Genomic DNA, 19,083 nt, shown 5'->3' with positions numbered 1-19,083 from the left:
GACAAATTTTGTCTGGGGATTAAGAAGTCAGATACAATCCTGGCTTGTTTTACTGTTGTCCACTCAGATCTTCCCAGGAGTATCTACTGTCTTCAGCTAAGCTTGTGAAGCTAGATTGCTTTGACCACTGTCTGTACTTGCAGTTCATGTGCATATGCTTGTAGATGTACATGAGTGTCTGTTTGCATCTACTGTGGTTTGAAAGTAGGAAGAGCCCAGTGTGCTGGAGTATATGGCTCTGCATTCCCAACCTCTGTCAGCTGTGCCAGGAAGTGAGGATATGCAGGCTGCTGCTCAGAACAGGCCCTTCTGCTGTGGAGAAAAGTGATTGTTGCTTACCCCTTTCATGCTCTGCTAGTGATTTATCATAGAATGGCTTGGGTTGGAAGGGATGTTTGAAGGTCATTTACTTCCACCCCTGTGCTATGGGCAGGGACACCTTCCACTTGATCAGGTTGCTCAAAGCCCCACTCAAAGTGGTATTTAACATTTCTGGGCCAGGGAGCATCTACAGCTACCCTGAGCGATGTTCCAGCACCTCACCAACATCATAGTGAAGAATTTCTTCTTTATAGCTAATGTAAAACTACTCTCTTTAAATTTAAAGCCATTACCCCTTGTCCTATCACTGTACTTGCTGATAAAGAGGCCCTCCTCATCTTTCTTGTAGGTCCCCTTTAAGTACTGCAAGGCTGCTATAAATCTCCTAGTTAATGATTTTTTTTTCCCTTTGGTCAGTTGTTGTGGGTCAGCATGTAGACAGTCAGTACCCAGCTTGTATTTCTGGCCATTTGGCCAAGGCTACACCACTAACTCTACCTCAGGTTCAAACCTGTGATCATCTCATGACTGTTACTGGGAATATGAGCTTGGACTGAATATGATGGGAAGGATCTGGAGGTGCTGGAATGTGTCCAGAGAAGGGCCACGAAGATGATTAGAGGACTGGAGCACCTCTCCTATGAGGACAGACTGAGGGAGTTGGGGCTGTTCAGTCTGGAGAAGAGAAGGCTGCAAGGCCTAATTGTGGCCTTCCAGTATCTGAAGGAGGCCTGCAAGAAAGCTGCTGAGAGACTTTTTAGGGTGTCAGGTAGTGATAGGACTAGGGGGAATGGAAAAAAAATAGAAATGGGTAGATTCAGGTTGGATGTTAGGAAGAAGTTCTTCACCATGAAGGTGGTGAGACACTGGAACAGGTTGCCCAGGGAGGTGCTGGAAGCCCCATCCCTGGAGGTTTTTCAGGCCAGGCTGGATGTGACTCTGAGCAACCTGATGTAGTGTGAGGGGTCCCTGCCCATGGCAGGGGTGTTGGAACTAGATGATCCTTGAGGTCCCTTCCAACCCTAACAATTCTATGATTCAATGACTCAGGGAAATGTGTTGTAGAGCAGCTTTCTATTTACTGCTGATACTCTTCCTACTGCAGCTCAGGATGTAGGTGGCCACCTTTGCTACTGGAACAAACCTGCTGAATCAGATCCAACCTATGGTCCAGCAGGAACCCCACATCTTTTCTCCAAAGTGCTTTTACACATGGTTGGACTCACCGTGTGCTGGGGCATGGTGTTCCTCCTGACATGCAGGACTCGTCATTACTCTCATTTGAACTTCATGAGATTCTTGATGACCCATTTCTCCAGCTTGTTGTGGTTCCTCTAACCTGGCACCACACTCATCTGGTCTGTCAACTGCTCCTCTCAGTGTTGTTATGGTAGTTTGACTTTACTGTAGTTTGATTAACTGCTGTTCTCTCTACAGTGATTTTTGGTTTGAAACTGTCTGTTGGCTTTTCCTTTAATGGCAGGTTTTCCCCCTAATTTATTTCTCAAGTGTTTACTTTTCAGTGTTTCCATAGGAATGCTGAGAGTTAAGACTGTACTGGTGTGACTCTTACAGGGGTGTTTGCCATTTGCTGTAGTAGGAAGTACAAAAGAGGTGAAAATTGGAAACAAAGTGGTGAGGGCTCGTCAGTATCCCTGGGGCATTGTACAAGGTAAATGAATTCTCAGAGGTGTTTTAATGAGGTTTTTGTTGTTGAAATATAAAATTCACCAAAGCTAAAACAGGCTGGTACTATCCACTGCTGCCATGTTGATTGTATTTTGGATCAACAATTTAAGGAGTCTGGCAATTCACAGTGGAGGTGTGCACTGACTGGTGGTTGCATCAGCACTGGTGCATCTCTGAGATGGTGTATATAATATTTGGGTGAATTAGTATGGTGGGCAGTGCCCTTAGCACTAGCAAATTTCAAAGTTTTATGATTGTCAGTGAAGAAGGGGGAGGGGGGAGGAAGAGAAATGTTTCAACTGAAAGCAGGAAATGGGGACATGTTGGAACATGTTCACCAGTCTACTCACAATTAGTGCTTCAATGTGTGTATTAGAGATTCCATGGAAGTGTAAGAGCCAAAAGAAACAATGAGATATATTTTCCTGGAAGCATAATTAGCATGCAAAACAAATGAGTCTAACACTGCTTAAAATACATTTTGTCAATTTTTCTACTTGTGCATGATAATGAAATGTGGTTTTTTTTAACTGCTAGTGGAGAATGAGAACCACTGTGACTTTGTGAAGCTTCGCAAGATGCTTATTTGCACCAATATGGAAGACTTAAGAGAGCAGACTCATGCACGACATTACGAGTTGTACAGACGCTGCAGACTGGAAGAGATGGGCTTCAGGGACACTGGCCCTGAGAACAAACCAGTCAGGTAAAGGACTTCACGTGCAGCACCTGCTTTCAACATCCATTCACTCCACATTTGACTGTAATGACCCAATCTAGAGCAGGGTTCATAGAAAGAGTTGGTTTTCTCAGAGGAAAAAAAAATGGAGTTTTGACAATCAGAGTAAGTATGTAGCTCTTTGTTAAGTTATCTTCATGGAGAAGTGTATGAGATTATATGAGCATTGCTTTTAAAGGCATACAAGCTAGTTGTATTTCTGAACTCTTTCAGAGTAAACATGAGGATTTTAATTTTGGTCATGGAGAATGTCAGTTTTCTTCAGGTACATGCACTTAATGCCTTTCAGATTATTTTGTTGTATATTGCAGATTCACAGATTGCATTGGGTTGAAAGGGACACTCAAGGTCATCTGGGAAAGGTCATCTTGTCCAATCCCCCTGCAGTAAGCAGAAACACCTCCAACTAGGTCAGGCTGCCCAGGGCTACATCAAGTCTGATGCTGAATGTCACTGGAGAAGGGGCCTCAACTACATCTCTGGGCAACCCATTCCAGTATTTTTCACTCTCATTGTAAACAACTTCCTCCTTATGTCCAACCTAAATCTACCCTGCTCCATTTTAAAACAATTGCCCCTCATCCTATCATTACAAGCTCTTCCAAACAGTCTTTCAGCAGCCTTCCTATAGGTCCCCTTCAGATACTGAAATGTATCTGTAAGGTCTCCCCAAAGCCTTTTCTTCTCCAGGCTGAACAGCTCCAGTTCTTTCAGCCTGCCTTTATAAGAGAGGAGCTCCAGCCCCCTGATCATCTTGGTGGCCTTCCTCTGGACCTTCTACAGCAGGTCCATGTCTCTGTTGTGTTGGGTACCCCAGAGCTGGACACAGTACTCCAGGTGAGATCTTACCAGAGCAGAAGAGAGTGGCAGATTATTAGCATGCTGATTTACTTAGTTTCTTTGTAATGTTACACCATTGACTTTCCATATGATCTGCCATAATAACAAATGTCTAGCCTTTGCAGATCAAGAGATCTTTCACTGGAGTGTGAGATACTAATGGAGGATTCCCAAGGAAAGTTAAGCAGAGGGCTGGAGACACTTGACTGTTTCATGTAGTAAAGCTTCTTTCTGCAGGAGATATTTAAAATTTCTATATCCAGTTTGTATAATCTTACATTTCCAATTCTGTCACCACCCTCTTTCAACCTCCTTTGGTTGTTTTATGCTTGGGACTGTATGGGGAGGAACTGGCAATTCAGGAGTGGTTCAAGCCTTCATGGTTTATCAAAGTGCTGTTATTGCATAGTCATGGTGGGAAATACTGACTTAAACCAGACATGAAAACAAAATATTACTTTGCATTAAAAAAGGTTTCTAGTGCTTTGAACCAACTGGTTTGTTTACTTCTTTTTTACTTAGTGGTTAGACTGCTTTTACCCATTCTGTGCTGGTAAAACCAAAGAACTTTTAAATGCCTCCCAACTAAACCGTGGCACCAAGCACCCCATCAAGTCTCCTCCTGAACACCTCCAATGATGGTGATTTCACCACCTTCCCGGTCAGCCCATTCCAATGGGCAATCACTCTCTCGGTGTAGAACTTCTTCCTAACATCCAGCCTAAACCTCCCCTGGCACAGCCTGAGACTGTGTCCTCTTGTTCTGGTGCTGGTTGCCTGGGAGAAGAGACCAACCTCCACCTGTCTACAACCTCCCTTAAGGTAGTTGTAGAAAGAAATAAGGTCTACCCTGAGTCTCCTCTTCTCCAGGCTAAGCAACCCCAGCTCCCTCAGCCTCTTCTCATAGGGCTTGTCTTCCAAACCCCTCACCAACTTTGTTGCCCTTCTCTGGACATGTTTCAGCAACTCAACATCCTTCCTAAACTAAGGGGCCCAGAACTGGACACAGTACTCGAGGTGCGGCCTAATCAGTGCAGTGTACAGGGGCAGAATGACCTCCCTGCTCCTGCTGACCACACTGTTCCTGATGCAGGCCAGGATGCCATTGGCCCTCTTGGCCACCTGGGCACACTGCAGGCTCATGTTCATCCTACCATCGACCAGTATCCCCCGGTCCCTCTCTGCCTGGCCACTCTGAGCCCAGCCTGTAGCACTGCATGGGGTTGCTGTGGCCAGTGTGGAGAACCCAGCACTTGGATAAAAGCTACCATCCACAGAACTGTTTGCTTCCACAAACAGAATTGTCTTTGTAAAACCTCTTAACAGTTTGCATTTTACTAATGGTATAAAGTGATAGGTTTGTATTAGAAAGTTGGTTTAGAAATAGATTGCTTCATGGAGATACAGAAAAGCTAAGTTCCCTCTGGTGTGTAGTTTGTATGTATGACCCACTAAATGTCAGTTTATTTTTTTGGCAAAATGTTACACTTCATTAGTTTTGGTAAATCTCATCTGTTGAGAATGCTACTGTTTTGGAAGGATGAGAATGAATCTGTAAAAAATCAAGTTTTCCCAGATTTATTGTGGCAGGGAGAGAAAAGTGGGACTGGATCTAGGATGTGTGGCTCTCCCTTAGTTGTATTTCATGGTGAGTGACACTGAGGTCTGAAAATGAAAGCATTTGTCTTTTGGGAGAGACATTTTATGGTACCATAAAAAGGGAAGACAATTTAAAGGGTCTATATGTAGTATTTTTAGCAGGCTAATCTAGCCTTGCCCATAAGGTGCTTTATGAAGCTACTGGAGAAACAATAACAAGTGTCATCCTCAACAGCATGGAAGAAAACATTTCTTCCCATAGAGGAAACTCAGTGCTTCCCATGTGATGACTTGTAAATTTGCATATCTTTCAGAATAGGGACTACTCTGTTCTGGGCAGAAATATGTTACTAAATAGTTGTCCTCTTTGTCTATAAGGATGTTCATAATACCTACAGATGGATTCTGGGAGCTAAAGTTTTAAAATCTAGTTAATACTGTGTATCAATACATGACTGATGATTAAAATTTGATGCTACTTGTGTAAATGATGATCAAAAGGCATGTTGAGAAGTCCTGTTTTGTGTCTGTGATATAGCTGCCTACTTACAAAACTTGATTGTCTGAATTGGGTTATTTTGCCTAAACTGAGAAAATTTCTGCCTGACTTGAATAATTGGTGCATTTTACAGCTGGAGGTTGTAGCATTTGAACGTTGACACTTGAGTAGCTAAAATGCTCTGCCTTTTTGGCATGTCATAAAAGGGCTGCCTGTGAAGCTCCTGTACCACTCTCCTGGATTTGAAAGTACAACAGTACTTTATTCATTGAAAATTGTATGCTACTGCAGAGCACAACCAGTAATTCTTGGATTTGCAGCTACCTTGCGAGACAGGCTGTGGACACACTTCTGTAAAGGCTTTCACTCTTACATGTGAAAAAATATGTTGGCAAGAATTATTTTTTATGGGAGGCATGGAAAGAGAGAGTTTCGTCACACAACAGAAAAATATATTTGCATCTTTATTACTGAGTTTAGGAGGGAAGATAAAGATAGTAGTAGCCTGAAGGGACTGGTCTATGTTTTTAAAAACACCTATTCCTTAATGGCCTGTATTTTGTGAATTTGTGTCATCACAATATTTGCAATTGCATTCTAAGAGCTAAGTTTTTAATTAGCCAGATTTCCAGGGGCTTCCATGATCAGTCTGTCTCACCCTAATAACTTAATGAACTAACCCTCCATTTCCAAACATCACTAAAGGGTTGGGTGCTTCTAGAGGAGTACATGATTAGTGCTCTCACTGCAGAAAAAGCAGAAGAACTCTGTTCCTACTAGTTGTTGTCATATGCCTGAATGATGTACTGTCTTTTGAAATGTAGGGGAACTGGGCAGTAATGCGTCAGGAAGATGTGGTCATGGGTGCTTTGGAAGTGGCTGAGGCTACTGCATGTGAAAGGTTCACATGAGTACTCCCAGTAAGTAAAGAGTATTTAGGAAGTATGGAGAGACACTAACTGTGGTTAAAAAGGTGTAATGATGTAGGCAGGACTTTGGTGCCCACGTTGGGCGCCAAAAAAAGGAGTGTAGTGGGTTGAGAGGAAAGGCTCTGCTTTCCCTCCCCCACTGAGAAAGAAACCGCGGCTAAAACTCAGTTGGAGAAATGAGAGTATATTTTACAAGGAAACAGATTCTATGTAACACAACAAATACAGGTATTTTACAATATATACAGGAATATACAGCAAATGAACTCAACCAGAAACCAGACCCCCACAGAGGGGGCTTCCCCCTGTGCCCCCTTCACCCCCCTACCTCCCTTCTCCCCCAAAGAGGTAGAAGAAGAGAAAAAAGAGGGGTTAGCACAGCAGACAGAGGCCTATGCACAGGGAGTTAGTTTCTTATCTTAGTTGGCCAGAAGCCCAGAAGCAGATCCAGCCGAAAGGAACAGTGAAGGAAGAGAAACTGAGAGAAAGTCCCAGCTCCCCTGGGTCTAACAATCTCACCTCCCACCTTACTTGGCCAATGAAATTCATTTAGAATACCAAAATATTTTATAAACATTTAGCCAGTGTGTCCCTTCCTTAAAGGCACAGCCTCAAACGGTCACATACACTAAAATAAAGTAATCCATAGGAATGTGGGTTATTCTGCTAATTTCAGGATACCTGGTTTGTACTAGTGTTTCATCAAACCATTATTTGTTAAATTGGATAACAATAATCAGCATAATATATATTAATGAGCAATTGGGGACTTACATAATCTCATTTGTTTACCTTGTAAAACCAATCTATTACACTTTTTTAATGAAGAGGTCAGAGGTATCGTTCTTAAAGTTTATGAGAGTTAACAGTCATGTATGTACCTTATCAAATTGAAATATAATGTGTGGTAAAGCACTTTAAAAATTAAGAATCCACCATGTGGTGCTTCAGGGAAAAAATGGAATACCAAGGCTAAAGCTAATCATATAAGTATAGTTTGGTTTCCAAGCCATGTAAAGCAGCCAATTGGGAATGGGCTTGGAAAGACTTTTAGGGCAAAATTTATGTGGTGAAGTAAACAGATAGCAGAGTATTTGTGGGGATGATCTGTGCATTTGAAGCGGTTGATTGGGTGGTGTTGGATGATAGGTTGGACATGATGATCTCGAAGGTCTCTTCCAACCTGGTTTATTCTATTCTATTCTATTCTATTCTATTCTATTCTATTCTATTCTATTCTATTCTATTCTACATTTTCATTTAAAAACACTTTGTAATAAAACATAACTAATGAACTAGGGCAGAAATTGTTTCCTTTCCTTTCATTAAGCACGACCTGTTTCAAGCTGGGCAGTGCTGGAATGAGAAGTAAGGGTGTTGTTAAATGCTAACTGCCTTTTGCTTTATGAGGAAGGAGGAGCAATCAGAGAATTCTATACAATTTTGGTTCCTTAGAATTCAGCATGGTTTGGATTATAAACTAGACACAGAAATTTACAATGGAACTAGAAGGGTGGAAAAAAAGTATATAAGCTGCACCAAGGGAAGTTTAGGCTGGAGGTGAGGAGAAAGTTCTTCACTGAGAGAGTCCTTAGCCATTGGAATGTGCTGCCCAGGGAGGTGGTGGAGTCACCATCCCTGGAGGTGTTCAAGAGCGGATTGGATGTGGCACTTGGTGCCATGGTTTAGTCATGGGGTCTGTGGTGACAGGTTGGACTTGATGATCTCTGAGGTCTCTTCCAGCCTTGGTGATTCTGTGAATCTGTGATCTGTTGGATGTAAAATCCAGGAAGTGCTTTTATTACATATTTTAATTAATACTTCAAATTTGGATTTGCATTTGTTTCTTGTTGAAAAATGAAGATAGATGACTTCTTTTTTTCTAGTCCTGCTTTTTTGCTGCCCCAGTTATGTCAATTAAGAACATGAACTCCTAGTTTCAGGTCATTCTCAGCAAGAGATAATTGCTGAGATGGCTCAAAAGCAAAAATATGGGATAGCTTGAAACAGAAATCTAGATGTGAAGAGTTCTTCCAGCCAAACTTCTAAATATATACACACATAGTAATCCTAGATGCCAGCACCAGAACAAGAGGACACAGTCTCAGGCTGTGCCAGGGGATTTTTAGGCTGGATGTTAGGAAGAAGTTCTACACAGAGAGAGTGATTGCCCACTGGAATGGGCTGCCCAGGGAGGTGGTGGAGTCGCCATCATTGGAGGTGTTCAGGAGGAGACTTGGTAGGGTGCTTGGTGCCATGGTTTAGTTGATTAGGTGGGTTGGATAATAGGTTGGACGCAATGCTCTTGAAGGTCTTTTCCAACCTGGTTTATTCCATTCCATTCCATTCCATTCCATTCCATTCCATTCCATTCCATTCCATTCCATTCCATTCCATTCCATTCCATTCCATTCCATTCCATTCCATTCCAATCTTGCAGTTCTTGGGGGAAAAAAAAAAAAGTTTGTTTTTCAGTCTGTGTTGAGGATGGCAGAAACCCAGGAAGGATTCAGTAATGTGAATAAGTTAATTTGCATAGAAAGGTCGCTATGACTCTAGTTGTGTTTTCTAAGAAAGGAAACTTAATACCTGAAAGGCTTTTAGACTCCCTTGGAAAGGCACTTGGGAATGAAGTTGATGTGACCTTCGTATTTGAGCTGAACATTGTAACCTCCTTATGGTAAGACTGAGCCACATCCAAAATACCAGGTTTTCATGTCTCCATTGGGAAAATGATAATTGTTGAGATCTACCACGTCCTTAAGTGGTGCTTAATACCAACTTCAGTAGTTCACTGAGTCAAGGGACAATGCTAAAAATACCTGCCACTATTTAACTTACAATTTTTTTTAGTTTTTCTGCTATAACTTACTTGATATTTGGAAGTTATATGGAGCTTTCAAATTTAAAAGCTTTTAAAAAAATTAAATGAACTGGAAATTGCTGTGTAAATATCTGTGCTGTTTGAAGCACATAATCAGAAGGGCAACAAGGCTGGTGAGAGGCCTTGAGCACAAGCCCTATGAGGAGAGGCTGAGGGAGCTGGGATTGTTTAGCCTGGAGAAGAGAAGGATCAGAGGTGACCTCATTGCCCTCTACAACTACCTGAAAGGTGGTTGTAGCCAGGAAGGGGTTGGTCTCTTCTCCCAGGCAACCAGCACCAGAACAAGGGGACACAGTCTCAAGCTGTGCCAGGGGAAGTTTAGACTCAAAGTGAGGAGAAAGTTCTTCACCGAGCGAGTCATTCGTCATTGGAATGTGCTGCCCAGGGAGGTGGTGGAGTCGCCGTCCCTGGAGGTGTTCAAGAGGAGATTGGACGTGGCACTTGGTGCCATGGTCTAGTTGTGAGGTCTGTGGAGACAGGTTGGACTTGATGATCCTTGGGGTCTCTTCCAACCTTAGTTATACTGTGATACTGTGATCGTTGTGTTCCACTGATAGCTGAGTTCACTTCAGTCAGTCTCTATTTATGAACATAACAATGTTTGGTTTATATCTTTATATTTAGGCTTCCATATTCTAAGTCTCATGCAAATAGAAAAAACTGTATGTCAGCAATGTTTCTGTAGAAAGATAGATGACAGTGTTGTTAAGAGGTTTGTAATGGATTAGTAAGGTGTAGGCTTTCTTCACAGTCCCTTCTCTTCTTCCGAAACCTCAGTAAGAATATAATATTTAAGTAGTTGTCTGTAACATCTTAATTTTGCAAGCAGTTTTGCAGAGATTATTTAAGTTCTATAGGTCCAAACCAGAAGAATCAGTGAGCCTATGAATCTGATTTTCATAATGTGTTACATGAGAAGCAGTGAAACCAGTCTTCAGGTAAACCGAGAAGTGTTTTACTGGGAGCAGTGGATGCAGTAATGGTGAAAGGATTGGCTTGAGATTGGGAGAACTATTTTCCCCTTCTTCCCCAATCCTAAACCCAGGGCTGTTTGGATCATTACATTGCTGTTTTGCCAAACACACCAAAGGAAAATTTGTTTTAATTTTGTCATTGTGATTTGCAGAACAATTCGGACCAAAGAAGGTGGGATTTAGAACAATGTAATTCTATTCCTCAGTATATGCAGTGTCTTCGAAGTTAATTATTATTAATTTCAAGATAAGATTGCTTTTACTTGATAAACTAGCTTAGGTTGAGTCTAAAGATGTCTGCGTAAGGAAATGAGGGTGTGATTGCAGTGTGCTGTCTTAGTCTAACACTTGTTCTAGCAGCTTTATTGCACCCACAGGCAGCATGTTAGCTAGCAGAACTGTCACAGGGTCCCAGGCTGTGTACAGTGAGATTGCTGACACTTGAGAAACCTGTGCTGCAGCTTTATTGTTATTGCATATGCTGTCTAAACTTAAAGAGTGTGATAATTAATATACCTGTGTGAAAAACATGCCTTTGTTTCACACACCAATTTCAGAATGACCTAAGTTGTTTTGCAGCTGATAAAAAAAACAAAACCAAACACAAAACCCCCTAGAAGGTTGTTGTCCTGAACTTGTTTTGTTGCACTGTATGGCTCCAGTAAGATAGAATGGGAAAAGTACTCTGATCTTGAGATCTTAGAAACATTAAGTCTGCATGTGTAATATCTGCTTAGATTTTATTTTGAATGCAAGTAAGAAACTTTAGGATCAGGAAATGCCCAGTCATTGTTAATTTAAACATAGAAGAGAGCAGTTTAAGCTTACTGTTGCTCTAAACTGTCCAGTTCTGGAACCCCTATTACATGAAGATATGAATAGAATTACATAGAATAAACCAGGTTGGAAGAGACCTTCAAGATCATAGTGTCCAACCCATCAACCAATCCAACACCACCTAATCAACTAACCCACGGCACCAAGCACCCCATCAAGTCTCCTCCTGAACACCTTCAATGATGGCAACTCCGCCACCTCCCCAGGCAGCCCATTCCAATGGGCAATCACTCCCTCTGTATAGAACTTCTTCCTAACATCCAACCTAAACCTCCCCTGGTGCAGCCTGAGACTGTGTCCTCTTGTTCTGGTACTGGCTACCTGGGAGAAGAGACCAACCTCCGCCTCACTACAACCCCCCTTCAGGTAGTTGTAGAGAGCAATAAGGTCACCCCTGAGTTTTCTCCAGGCAAAGCAACCCCAGCTCCCTCAGCCTCTCCTCGTAGGGCTTATGTTCCAAACCCCTCACCAACTTTGTTGCTCTTCTCTGGACTCGTTCCAGCAAGTCAACCTCCTTCCTAAACTGAGGGGCCCAGAACTGGACACAGGACTCAAGGTGCGGCCTAACCAGTGCAGCGTACAGGGGCAGAATGACCTCCCTGCTCCTGCTGGCCACACTGTTCCTGATGCAGGCCAGGATGCCATTGGCCCTCTTGGCTGCCTGGGCACACTCCAGGCTCATGTTCATCCTACCATCGACCAGCACTCCCAGGTCTCTCTCTACCTGGCTGCTCTCCAGCCACTCTGTCCCCAGCCTGTAGCTCTGCATGGGGTTGTTGTGGCCAATGTGCAGAACCCGGCACTTGGATGTGTTAAATCTCATATGATGGAACATGTCCAGAGAAGTACCACAAGATGATCAGAGGTCTGGAGCTCCTCTCCTGTGAGGACAGGCTGAGAGAGTTGGGGTTGTTCAGCTTGGAGAAGAGAAGGCTCCAAGAAGACCTTCTTGTGGCCTTTCAGTATCTGAACGGGGCCTGCAAGAAAGCTGCTGAGGGACTTTTTAGGATGTCAGGTAGTAAAGGGACTAGGGGGAATGGATCCAAGCTAGGGAAGAGGAGATTTAGATTAGATGTTAGGAAGAAGTTCTTCACCATTAGGGTGGTGAGACACTGGAACAGGATGCCCAGGGAGGTGGTGGAAGCCCCATCCCTGGATGTTTTTAAGGCCAGGCTGGATGTGGCTCTGGGCAGCCTTCTGTAGTGGAGGGTGTCCCTGCCTATGGCAAGGGGACTGGAACCAGATGATCCTTGAGGTCCCTTCCAACTCTGACAATTCTGTGGTTCTGTCCTTTTTCGAAAGTAGTTCCATTTATAAACTGTTTTAATGAAACAACAAAAGATGAGACTTAAAAACTGGCACAAAGGTGTGTATGTACATTAAAAATACAAAGCAAATTTAAGTATTTGATACACATACATACTTGGCTTAGCTCAGAGAGGAAGGCATGAAATACCTGACAAAGGGCAGTAAGTAATCATAGCTGAGAAGGACTGACTAGTCAGCACTCTGGAAATGTTAGAAAAGCTGAATGATGTAAGAGAACAGCTCCAGAATAAAGAGGTCAGACATTATCCATGTTTTGATCTGTTTGTAAGCCCTATAAGATACTGTGTTTTTGCAGTAACCATTAGCACAAGTCTGATCCACCAAGTCTTCCTCTCTGGATTCTTGTGACTTAGAAAAGCTTGTGGTAAATGTGTTGTTGGAAGAATTTGTGTCATTTAGCAGCTATTCTTTTCACAGCTAGGGTGCTGTTTGGTGTGTGAGATACAGCTGTGTATGGGCTCCAGCCTGTTTTCCCTGAAAAGCAGTACTTGTTCTTCTGGCACTGTTGTGATAGCAGTGGTAGTGTAGACCCAGAAAGCGTCAAACCTCCACTAGTATATGAACAAATTGTCAGCATCTTTTCATTTGCTATGATATGCTTTGATAGGAAAGAAATGTCTCATTTTCAAGTACTTGCTGTTTGCAGGGAAAAAGCGTCTTATGTACTGAAATGTCCAGTAGGGTAACTTTGTTGGGGTTTTTGGATGTGTTTTGGGGTTTTTTTGGGGTTTTTTTGGTTTTTTTTTTGTTAAAAAAAAAAATAGAAAGGGAAAGAGGCATGGATATAAAAGCTGCTTTCTTCCATTGCTGGATATTTGCTCAATGATCTGAATTAATGTAAACCTCTTATATAATTCTGAATATACATGTGGTATGTATGCAGTATATTAGTCTCTGGAATGGAGGATTCAGGAACAAGCAGTCTTGAGATTTTGGCTTATGTGTGCTGGAAGGTAGCCCCATCTTTTAGATGTTAAACTACTTAGGAAATGGTATTTATTCTATATTAATCTAACTCCACCATATGTAAATTCTGAAATTACATAAAGGGAGGGCTATGCATTTTGAAGGTCCTGTTATTTTCCTTCTTTTTCATGTAGGAATAGTCTGTTTGTTTCTTATGTTAACGCTCCAGATACATTGTTTTTAAATGTCTTATTTTAAGACTGAGGTTTCACAGTATGAAAATTCTGGCAATTTTGGGGTCTTATTAATAAGTATCTTAAAGGAAAAAAAACAAGTTGTGGATGTTGGAGACAGAAAGTTGTAACTCAAGTCTTTTAGAATGTGAGACTCCTAAAGTGCTTTTTACTCGAAAGGTAAATTGCCCAGGAGCTGTTAGTGTAAATAATTGTACTCAGGGTTGTTTATTTAAAGATTTAGAAAGGTGCTTTCTTCTGGTTGGGTTTGTTTATGAATTTTTATGTGGGAAGGTGTAGAAATGAATCCTTCAGATGAATATTAATTGTTTAAATAATGTTCCAGATTGTTGGTTTTCCACATTGAATAAAGCAGCATGCTGGAGACTTGTTTACATTTTTGGACTTCAGTCTACAGGAGGCCTATGAAGCAAAGAGGCATGAGTTGTACCTTGAACTGCAAAGAAAAGAGGAGAAGATGAGACAACAGTTTGTGCAGAGAGTGAAGGAGAAAGAAACAATATTGAAAGAAGCAGAGCAACAGGTAAGCATGCCTGTCTGAGTTTGATGAGGTTTGGAACAGTTATGTGCCTATCAAAATCCTTGGTATGCATAACTTCCTAATATTTTGAAGATGGAGCTTAAAATCATAAGCATATTGATTACACAGATTGATTGGATTAGCAGATTGATTAGACACAAGCAAATGAGAAGAAGTCCTGTGAGGAGCAGCTGAGGGAGCTGGGGTTGTTCAGTTTGGAGAAAAGGAGGCTCAGGGGAGACCTTATCACTGTGTACAAACTACCTGAAAGGAGGTTCTACTGAGGTAGGTGTTGGTCTTTCTCCCAAATACAATCCACAGGACAAAAAGAAAAGGCTTCAAGTTGCACCAGGGGTAGTTTAGATTGGGATATTAGGAAAAAAGGTGGTCAAACATTGGAACAGGGTTGTGGTTTAGTGGTGGACTTGATAAGGTTAGCAATTGGACTCAATGATCTTAATCATTTATCCAACATAAATGATTCTATGAGTCTATAAATGACAGTTTTTTTCTTAAAAGAGGGAGCTTATGCTCTGAAGACTTTGGTGAATAGCTGGGACAAGTCAATATGGGAGATGATAGACTGAAATAAGGGAGTGGGGAATAGAATGGTTGCATGTTTGTCTTCTCTAGCAGTATGCTGAGAAACATCAGTACGCCATAGCAGCACAGTAGATGCTTTTCATGCATAGTTTGCTCTGAAAAGCCCAAGATTTCAGGAAAAGAATCTCTGAGTTGTTTTTCAGCCTAATCAAGTATTTTTTTGCATGACCTTAAGGTTCAGTTGTTAAATAAATGCTCAACCCTCATGCTGAGCAGTTTTAAAGTATGGGGGAGGGAGGTGCTTTTGTTGGTTTTGTTTTGTTTACAATCTCTTCTATTCCCGTCTGCCTTAAGAATATTTGGAGATCTGGAATCCTTCTTTAATATGTTGTTGAAGACTTAGTCCTGTCAAGCTGGACTGGCAGAACAGGATCTTCTCATCTACTGTCTGCCAAACTCTATCATGGTCATACGTGTTTTTACTCAGATACTGGTTTAATTGGAAACCTGTGTATATTTATTAATGTTCTTTTATGTACCTCAGTCTCCCAACAAAGATGCAGCAGTTTCTGTGAAGTGTTCAGATGCCTGTTTTAAATAAGACTTCATACTTTGGCTTTCTAAATTAGAATACATAGAATACATAGAATAAACCAGGCTGGAAGAGACCTTCAAGATCATCGCGTCCAACCCCTCAACCAATCCAACACCACCTAAACAACTAACCCATGGCACCAAGCACCCCATCAAGTCTTCTCCTGAAAACCTCCAATGATGGCGACTCCACTACCTCCCCAGGCAGCCCATTCCAATGGGCAATCACTCTCTCTGTATAGAACTTCTTCCTAACATCTAGCCTGAACCTCCCCTGGCGCAGCCTGAGACTGTGTCCTCTTGTTCTGGTACTGGCTGCCTGGCAGAAGAGACCAACATCCATCTGTCTACAACCTCCCTTCAGGTAGTTGTAGAGAGTAGTAAGGTCACCCCTGAGTCTCCTCTTCTCCAGGCTAAGCAACCCCAGCTCCCTCAGCCTCTCCTCGTAGGGCTTGTGTTCCAAACCCCTCACCAACTTTGTTGCTCTTCTCTGGACTCGTTCCAGCAAGTCAACATCCTTCCTAAACTGAGGGGCCCAGAACTGGACACAGTACTCGAGGTGCGGCCTAACCAGTGCAGTGTACAGGGGCACAATGACCTCCCTGCTCCTGCTGGCCACACTGTTCTTGATGCAGGCCAGGATGTCATTGGCCCTCTTGGCTGCCTGGGCACACTGCAGGCTCATGTTCAGTCTACCGTCAACCAGCACCCCCAGGTCCCTCTCAGCCTGACTGCTCTCCAGCCACTCTGACCCCAGCCTGTAGCTCTGCATGGGGTTGTTGTGGCCAATGTGCAGAACCCGGCACTTGGATGTGTTAAATCTCATGCCGTTGGACTCTGCCCCTCTGTCCAGCCTGTCGAGGTCCCTCTGCAGAGCCTCTCTACCCTCCACCATAAGTCCACCATACAACTTGTGGAGAAGAAAGAAAAATCAGGTTCAGTGTCTCTCAGTATGAGACTATCCAATTAGAGGACTACTTTGTCATGTTCAAAGTAGATTCAGATAGGTTTTGCACAGTACATGTTGGTACCCCTTGTTGTTTTCTTTGCATAATTTATACCAGGTGGTTTGTGAGCTCTGTATATTGCAGTTGAATTATGGCTATTAGTTTTTCCAGTCCCTGATGTGAGAAAGTGATCATGCAGTCCCTCCTAAAGAACATTTGTCATACACTGTTGCTCCTTATTCTCCAAGTAGTGTGTTTGTGTATCTGGAAACGAAATTAAACCAGGACTTTCTGTTGTACTTAATATTGCTTTTACATCCTTCATTTAGAGGAAGCTTGTAGGTGCAATGTGCAGCATTACCACTCCTGGGTGTGCAGTTGTTTAGGGCCTTACTGTTTCTACCTTGAATGTTTTCACTGGTATTCCAGTTGGTTCTGCCATGCATCTGGCTAACTGTTGCAATAAAGTAAATAAACTAATAGCATACATCTATGTATCCCTACACAGAAGCACACATATTTATGAAATCTGAGAGCTCTGCTTTGTAGAGCAGGCTTACTGTTACCTCTGTAATCTTAGTTATTTCTTATCTCTGTCTTTGCTAAAGATGGATCTCTCTGATTTCTATACCAGTATAGCTGCACTCAGGTTGAGTTACACCAACACAGAAGCAGGATTCTAGGAGACTTTGAGTGTGGGGAGATGGGAAGTGAGGAAGGGTGGAGTGAAGTACCCTTTGGTGATCATGCACAACTTCACAGTAGGTTTAAACTCATCAAAATTCATCTGCAAGGTAGAACCCATCAATAAACCCAAAGAACAATTAGAGAACAATTACTGCAGCAATTAAGTTCTTGCAGCCCATAAGTGACTCTCCCAACCAGACCTATTATATGTGAACATATTAATATATAAATGTAATTAATATACATATTAAAATTTGTGTATATATATGAAAATGCATACTGGTGTAACTGAAGTATGTGTGATTCCTTGCTCACATGGTTTTAGGGAAATAGGTTCTGCTTTACAAATAGTGATTTAATCCTTCTGTTGGTAATAATTTGGTTTTAGGGAAATAGGTTCTGCTTTACAAATAGTGATTTAATCCTTCTGTTGGTAATAATTTCCTCTCTAAAGGCCTCGTTATTTTTTATATAATACAGATACAGTCAAATCTAGTAAGAAATACAACATTCTCTTAGTGTCATCCATGGTTTCCACCTGTGTTCTGTGCCTTTCTGTATTGCTGGGTTTAGGCTTAGCAGTTTTAGGAAAGAGCTGAAATTTTTTTAACTGCTTTTAACACAAGCTGAGGTATCTTTTGCTATGTGATGGAATGAGAGGACACAGTCTCAAGCTGTGCCAGGGGAGGTTGAGGCTGGATGTTAGGAAAAAATTCTTCACAGAGAGAGCGATTGGCCATTGGAATGGGCTGCCCAGGGAGGTGGCGGAGTCACCATCCCTGGAAGTGTTTAAAAAAGGACTGAGTGTGCCATGGTTTAGTTGATGCTGGGTAATAGGTTGGGCTTGATGATCTCAAAGGTCTTTTCCAATCTGGCTAATTCTGTGATTTAACTGCAGAAGGGTTTTGTGTTGTGTTATCACCACCTTGTGTTGCTAGTTGGAAATGCTGGTTTTTGATGCTTGCCTTGAACAGATACAGAGTAGATTTGAACATCATATGCTAATGCATCAAGAAGTGAAACAGAAATTAGAGAAAAAGAAAAAAATTCTAGAAAACGAAATAGCACTGTTTATTGAGAAGAAAGCTAATGCTGAGCTACTCCAGTCACAAGCATCCATCTCTACGCCTGTTGTTGGTTTGAAGAGAGACAAGGACCGCAAAAAGTAAGTGCTGATGCTGGCCATCAGAGGCAGCGATAAAAGAATTCTTCACATAGCACCTTTATAATGCAAATTTCAGTAATCTTTTACAAAAGACAAAAACATACTTCTATTCTGCTACGTGATAAGAAGGCAGAAGTGTGTAAAAAAAGCCCTTACGCTTGGATTTACTTGTAGAGCGGCTGTGGTATGTTCTGTGAGCTGTCTTTACTTTTTTCATCCTTTTCCCACAAAGGAATTAATATTTTTGACTTGAAATCCTGTGCTTTGATGTCAGAGATGAGGAAATTGTCCATGTCAGGAACAGAGCGCAGGAAAGAATTAGAGAGGGAGAAAAATTCACCCAGAAATAGTCTTGGACTGCAGCACTCTGGTTCTGATGAAGCAGTCTGACTGCTGTTGTCCCATAGTACTAGATACGTCTTCCTAGCACAAGTTATTTGGGAAGAGAGATTGATAACGTTGGCTGTAAAATTACACTGAAAGCAGAAAATGACCAAAAAACATTTCACTTTGTTCCTTCACACCCATGTATTTCTTTTCCCACTCCCCAAAGGAAAGCTTGAATTAATTGTGAAATTTCAGAAATATCACAGTATCACAGTATAACTAAGGTTGGAAGAGACCCCAAGGATCATCAAGTCCAACCTGTCCCAACAGACCTCATGACCAGACCATCAATCCCCTCTTGAACACCTCCAGGGACGGTGACTCCACCACCTCCCTGGGCAGCCCATTCCAATGACGAACGACTCGCTCAGTGAAGAACTTTCTCCTCACCTTGAGTCTAAACCTCCCCTGGCACAGCTTGAGACTGTGTCCCCTTGTTC

At 42.1% G+C, this 19,083-nt stretch overlaps 1 protein-coding gene across 1 annotated transcript in view; it reads left to right on the top strand.

Moving 5' to 3' along the window:
- SEPTIN10 (septin 10) overlaps positions 1–18,260 on the top strand; it is a 31,179-nt gene extending 12,919 nt beyond the window's left edge. Inside the window, exons 6-9 of the mRNA XM_054162902.1 lie at positions 1,897–1,993; positions 2,548–2,716; positions 14,191–14,323; positions 18,066–18,260. Coding sequence (XP_054018877.1) covers positions 1,897–1,993; positions 2,548–2,716; positions 14,191–14,323; positions 18,066–18,260 — 594 coding nt within the window. The remainder of the gene's footprint in view (positions 1–1,896; positions 1,994–2,547; positions 2,717–14,190; positions 14,324–18,065) is intronic.
- The last annotated feature ends 823 nt before the right edge of the window (positions 18,261–19,083 follow it).

Source organism: Dryobates pubescens, chromosome 7, assembly GCF_014839835.1.
Source record: "Dryobates pubescens isolate bDryPub1 chromosome 7, bDryPub1.pri, whole genome shotgun sequence".
Classification (NCBI taxonomy): domain Eukaryota; kingdom Metazoa; phylum Chordata; class Aves; order Piciformes; family Picidae; genus Dryobates; species Dryobates pubescens.
The sequence above is the reverse complement of the archived record's forward strand: the minus strand, read 5'-3'. Positions and strand labels throughout refer to the sequence as shown.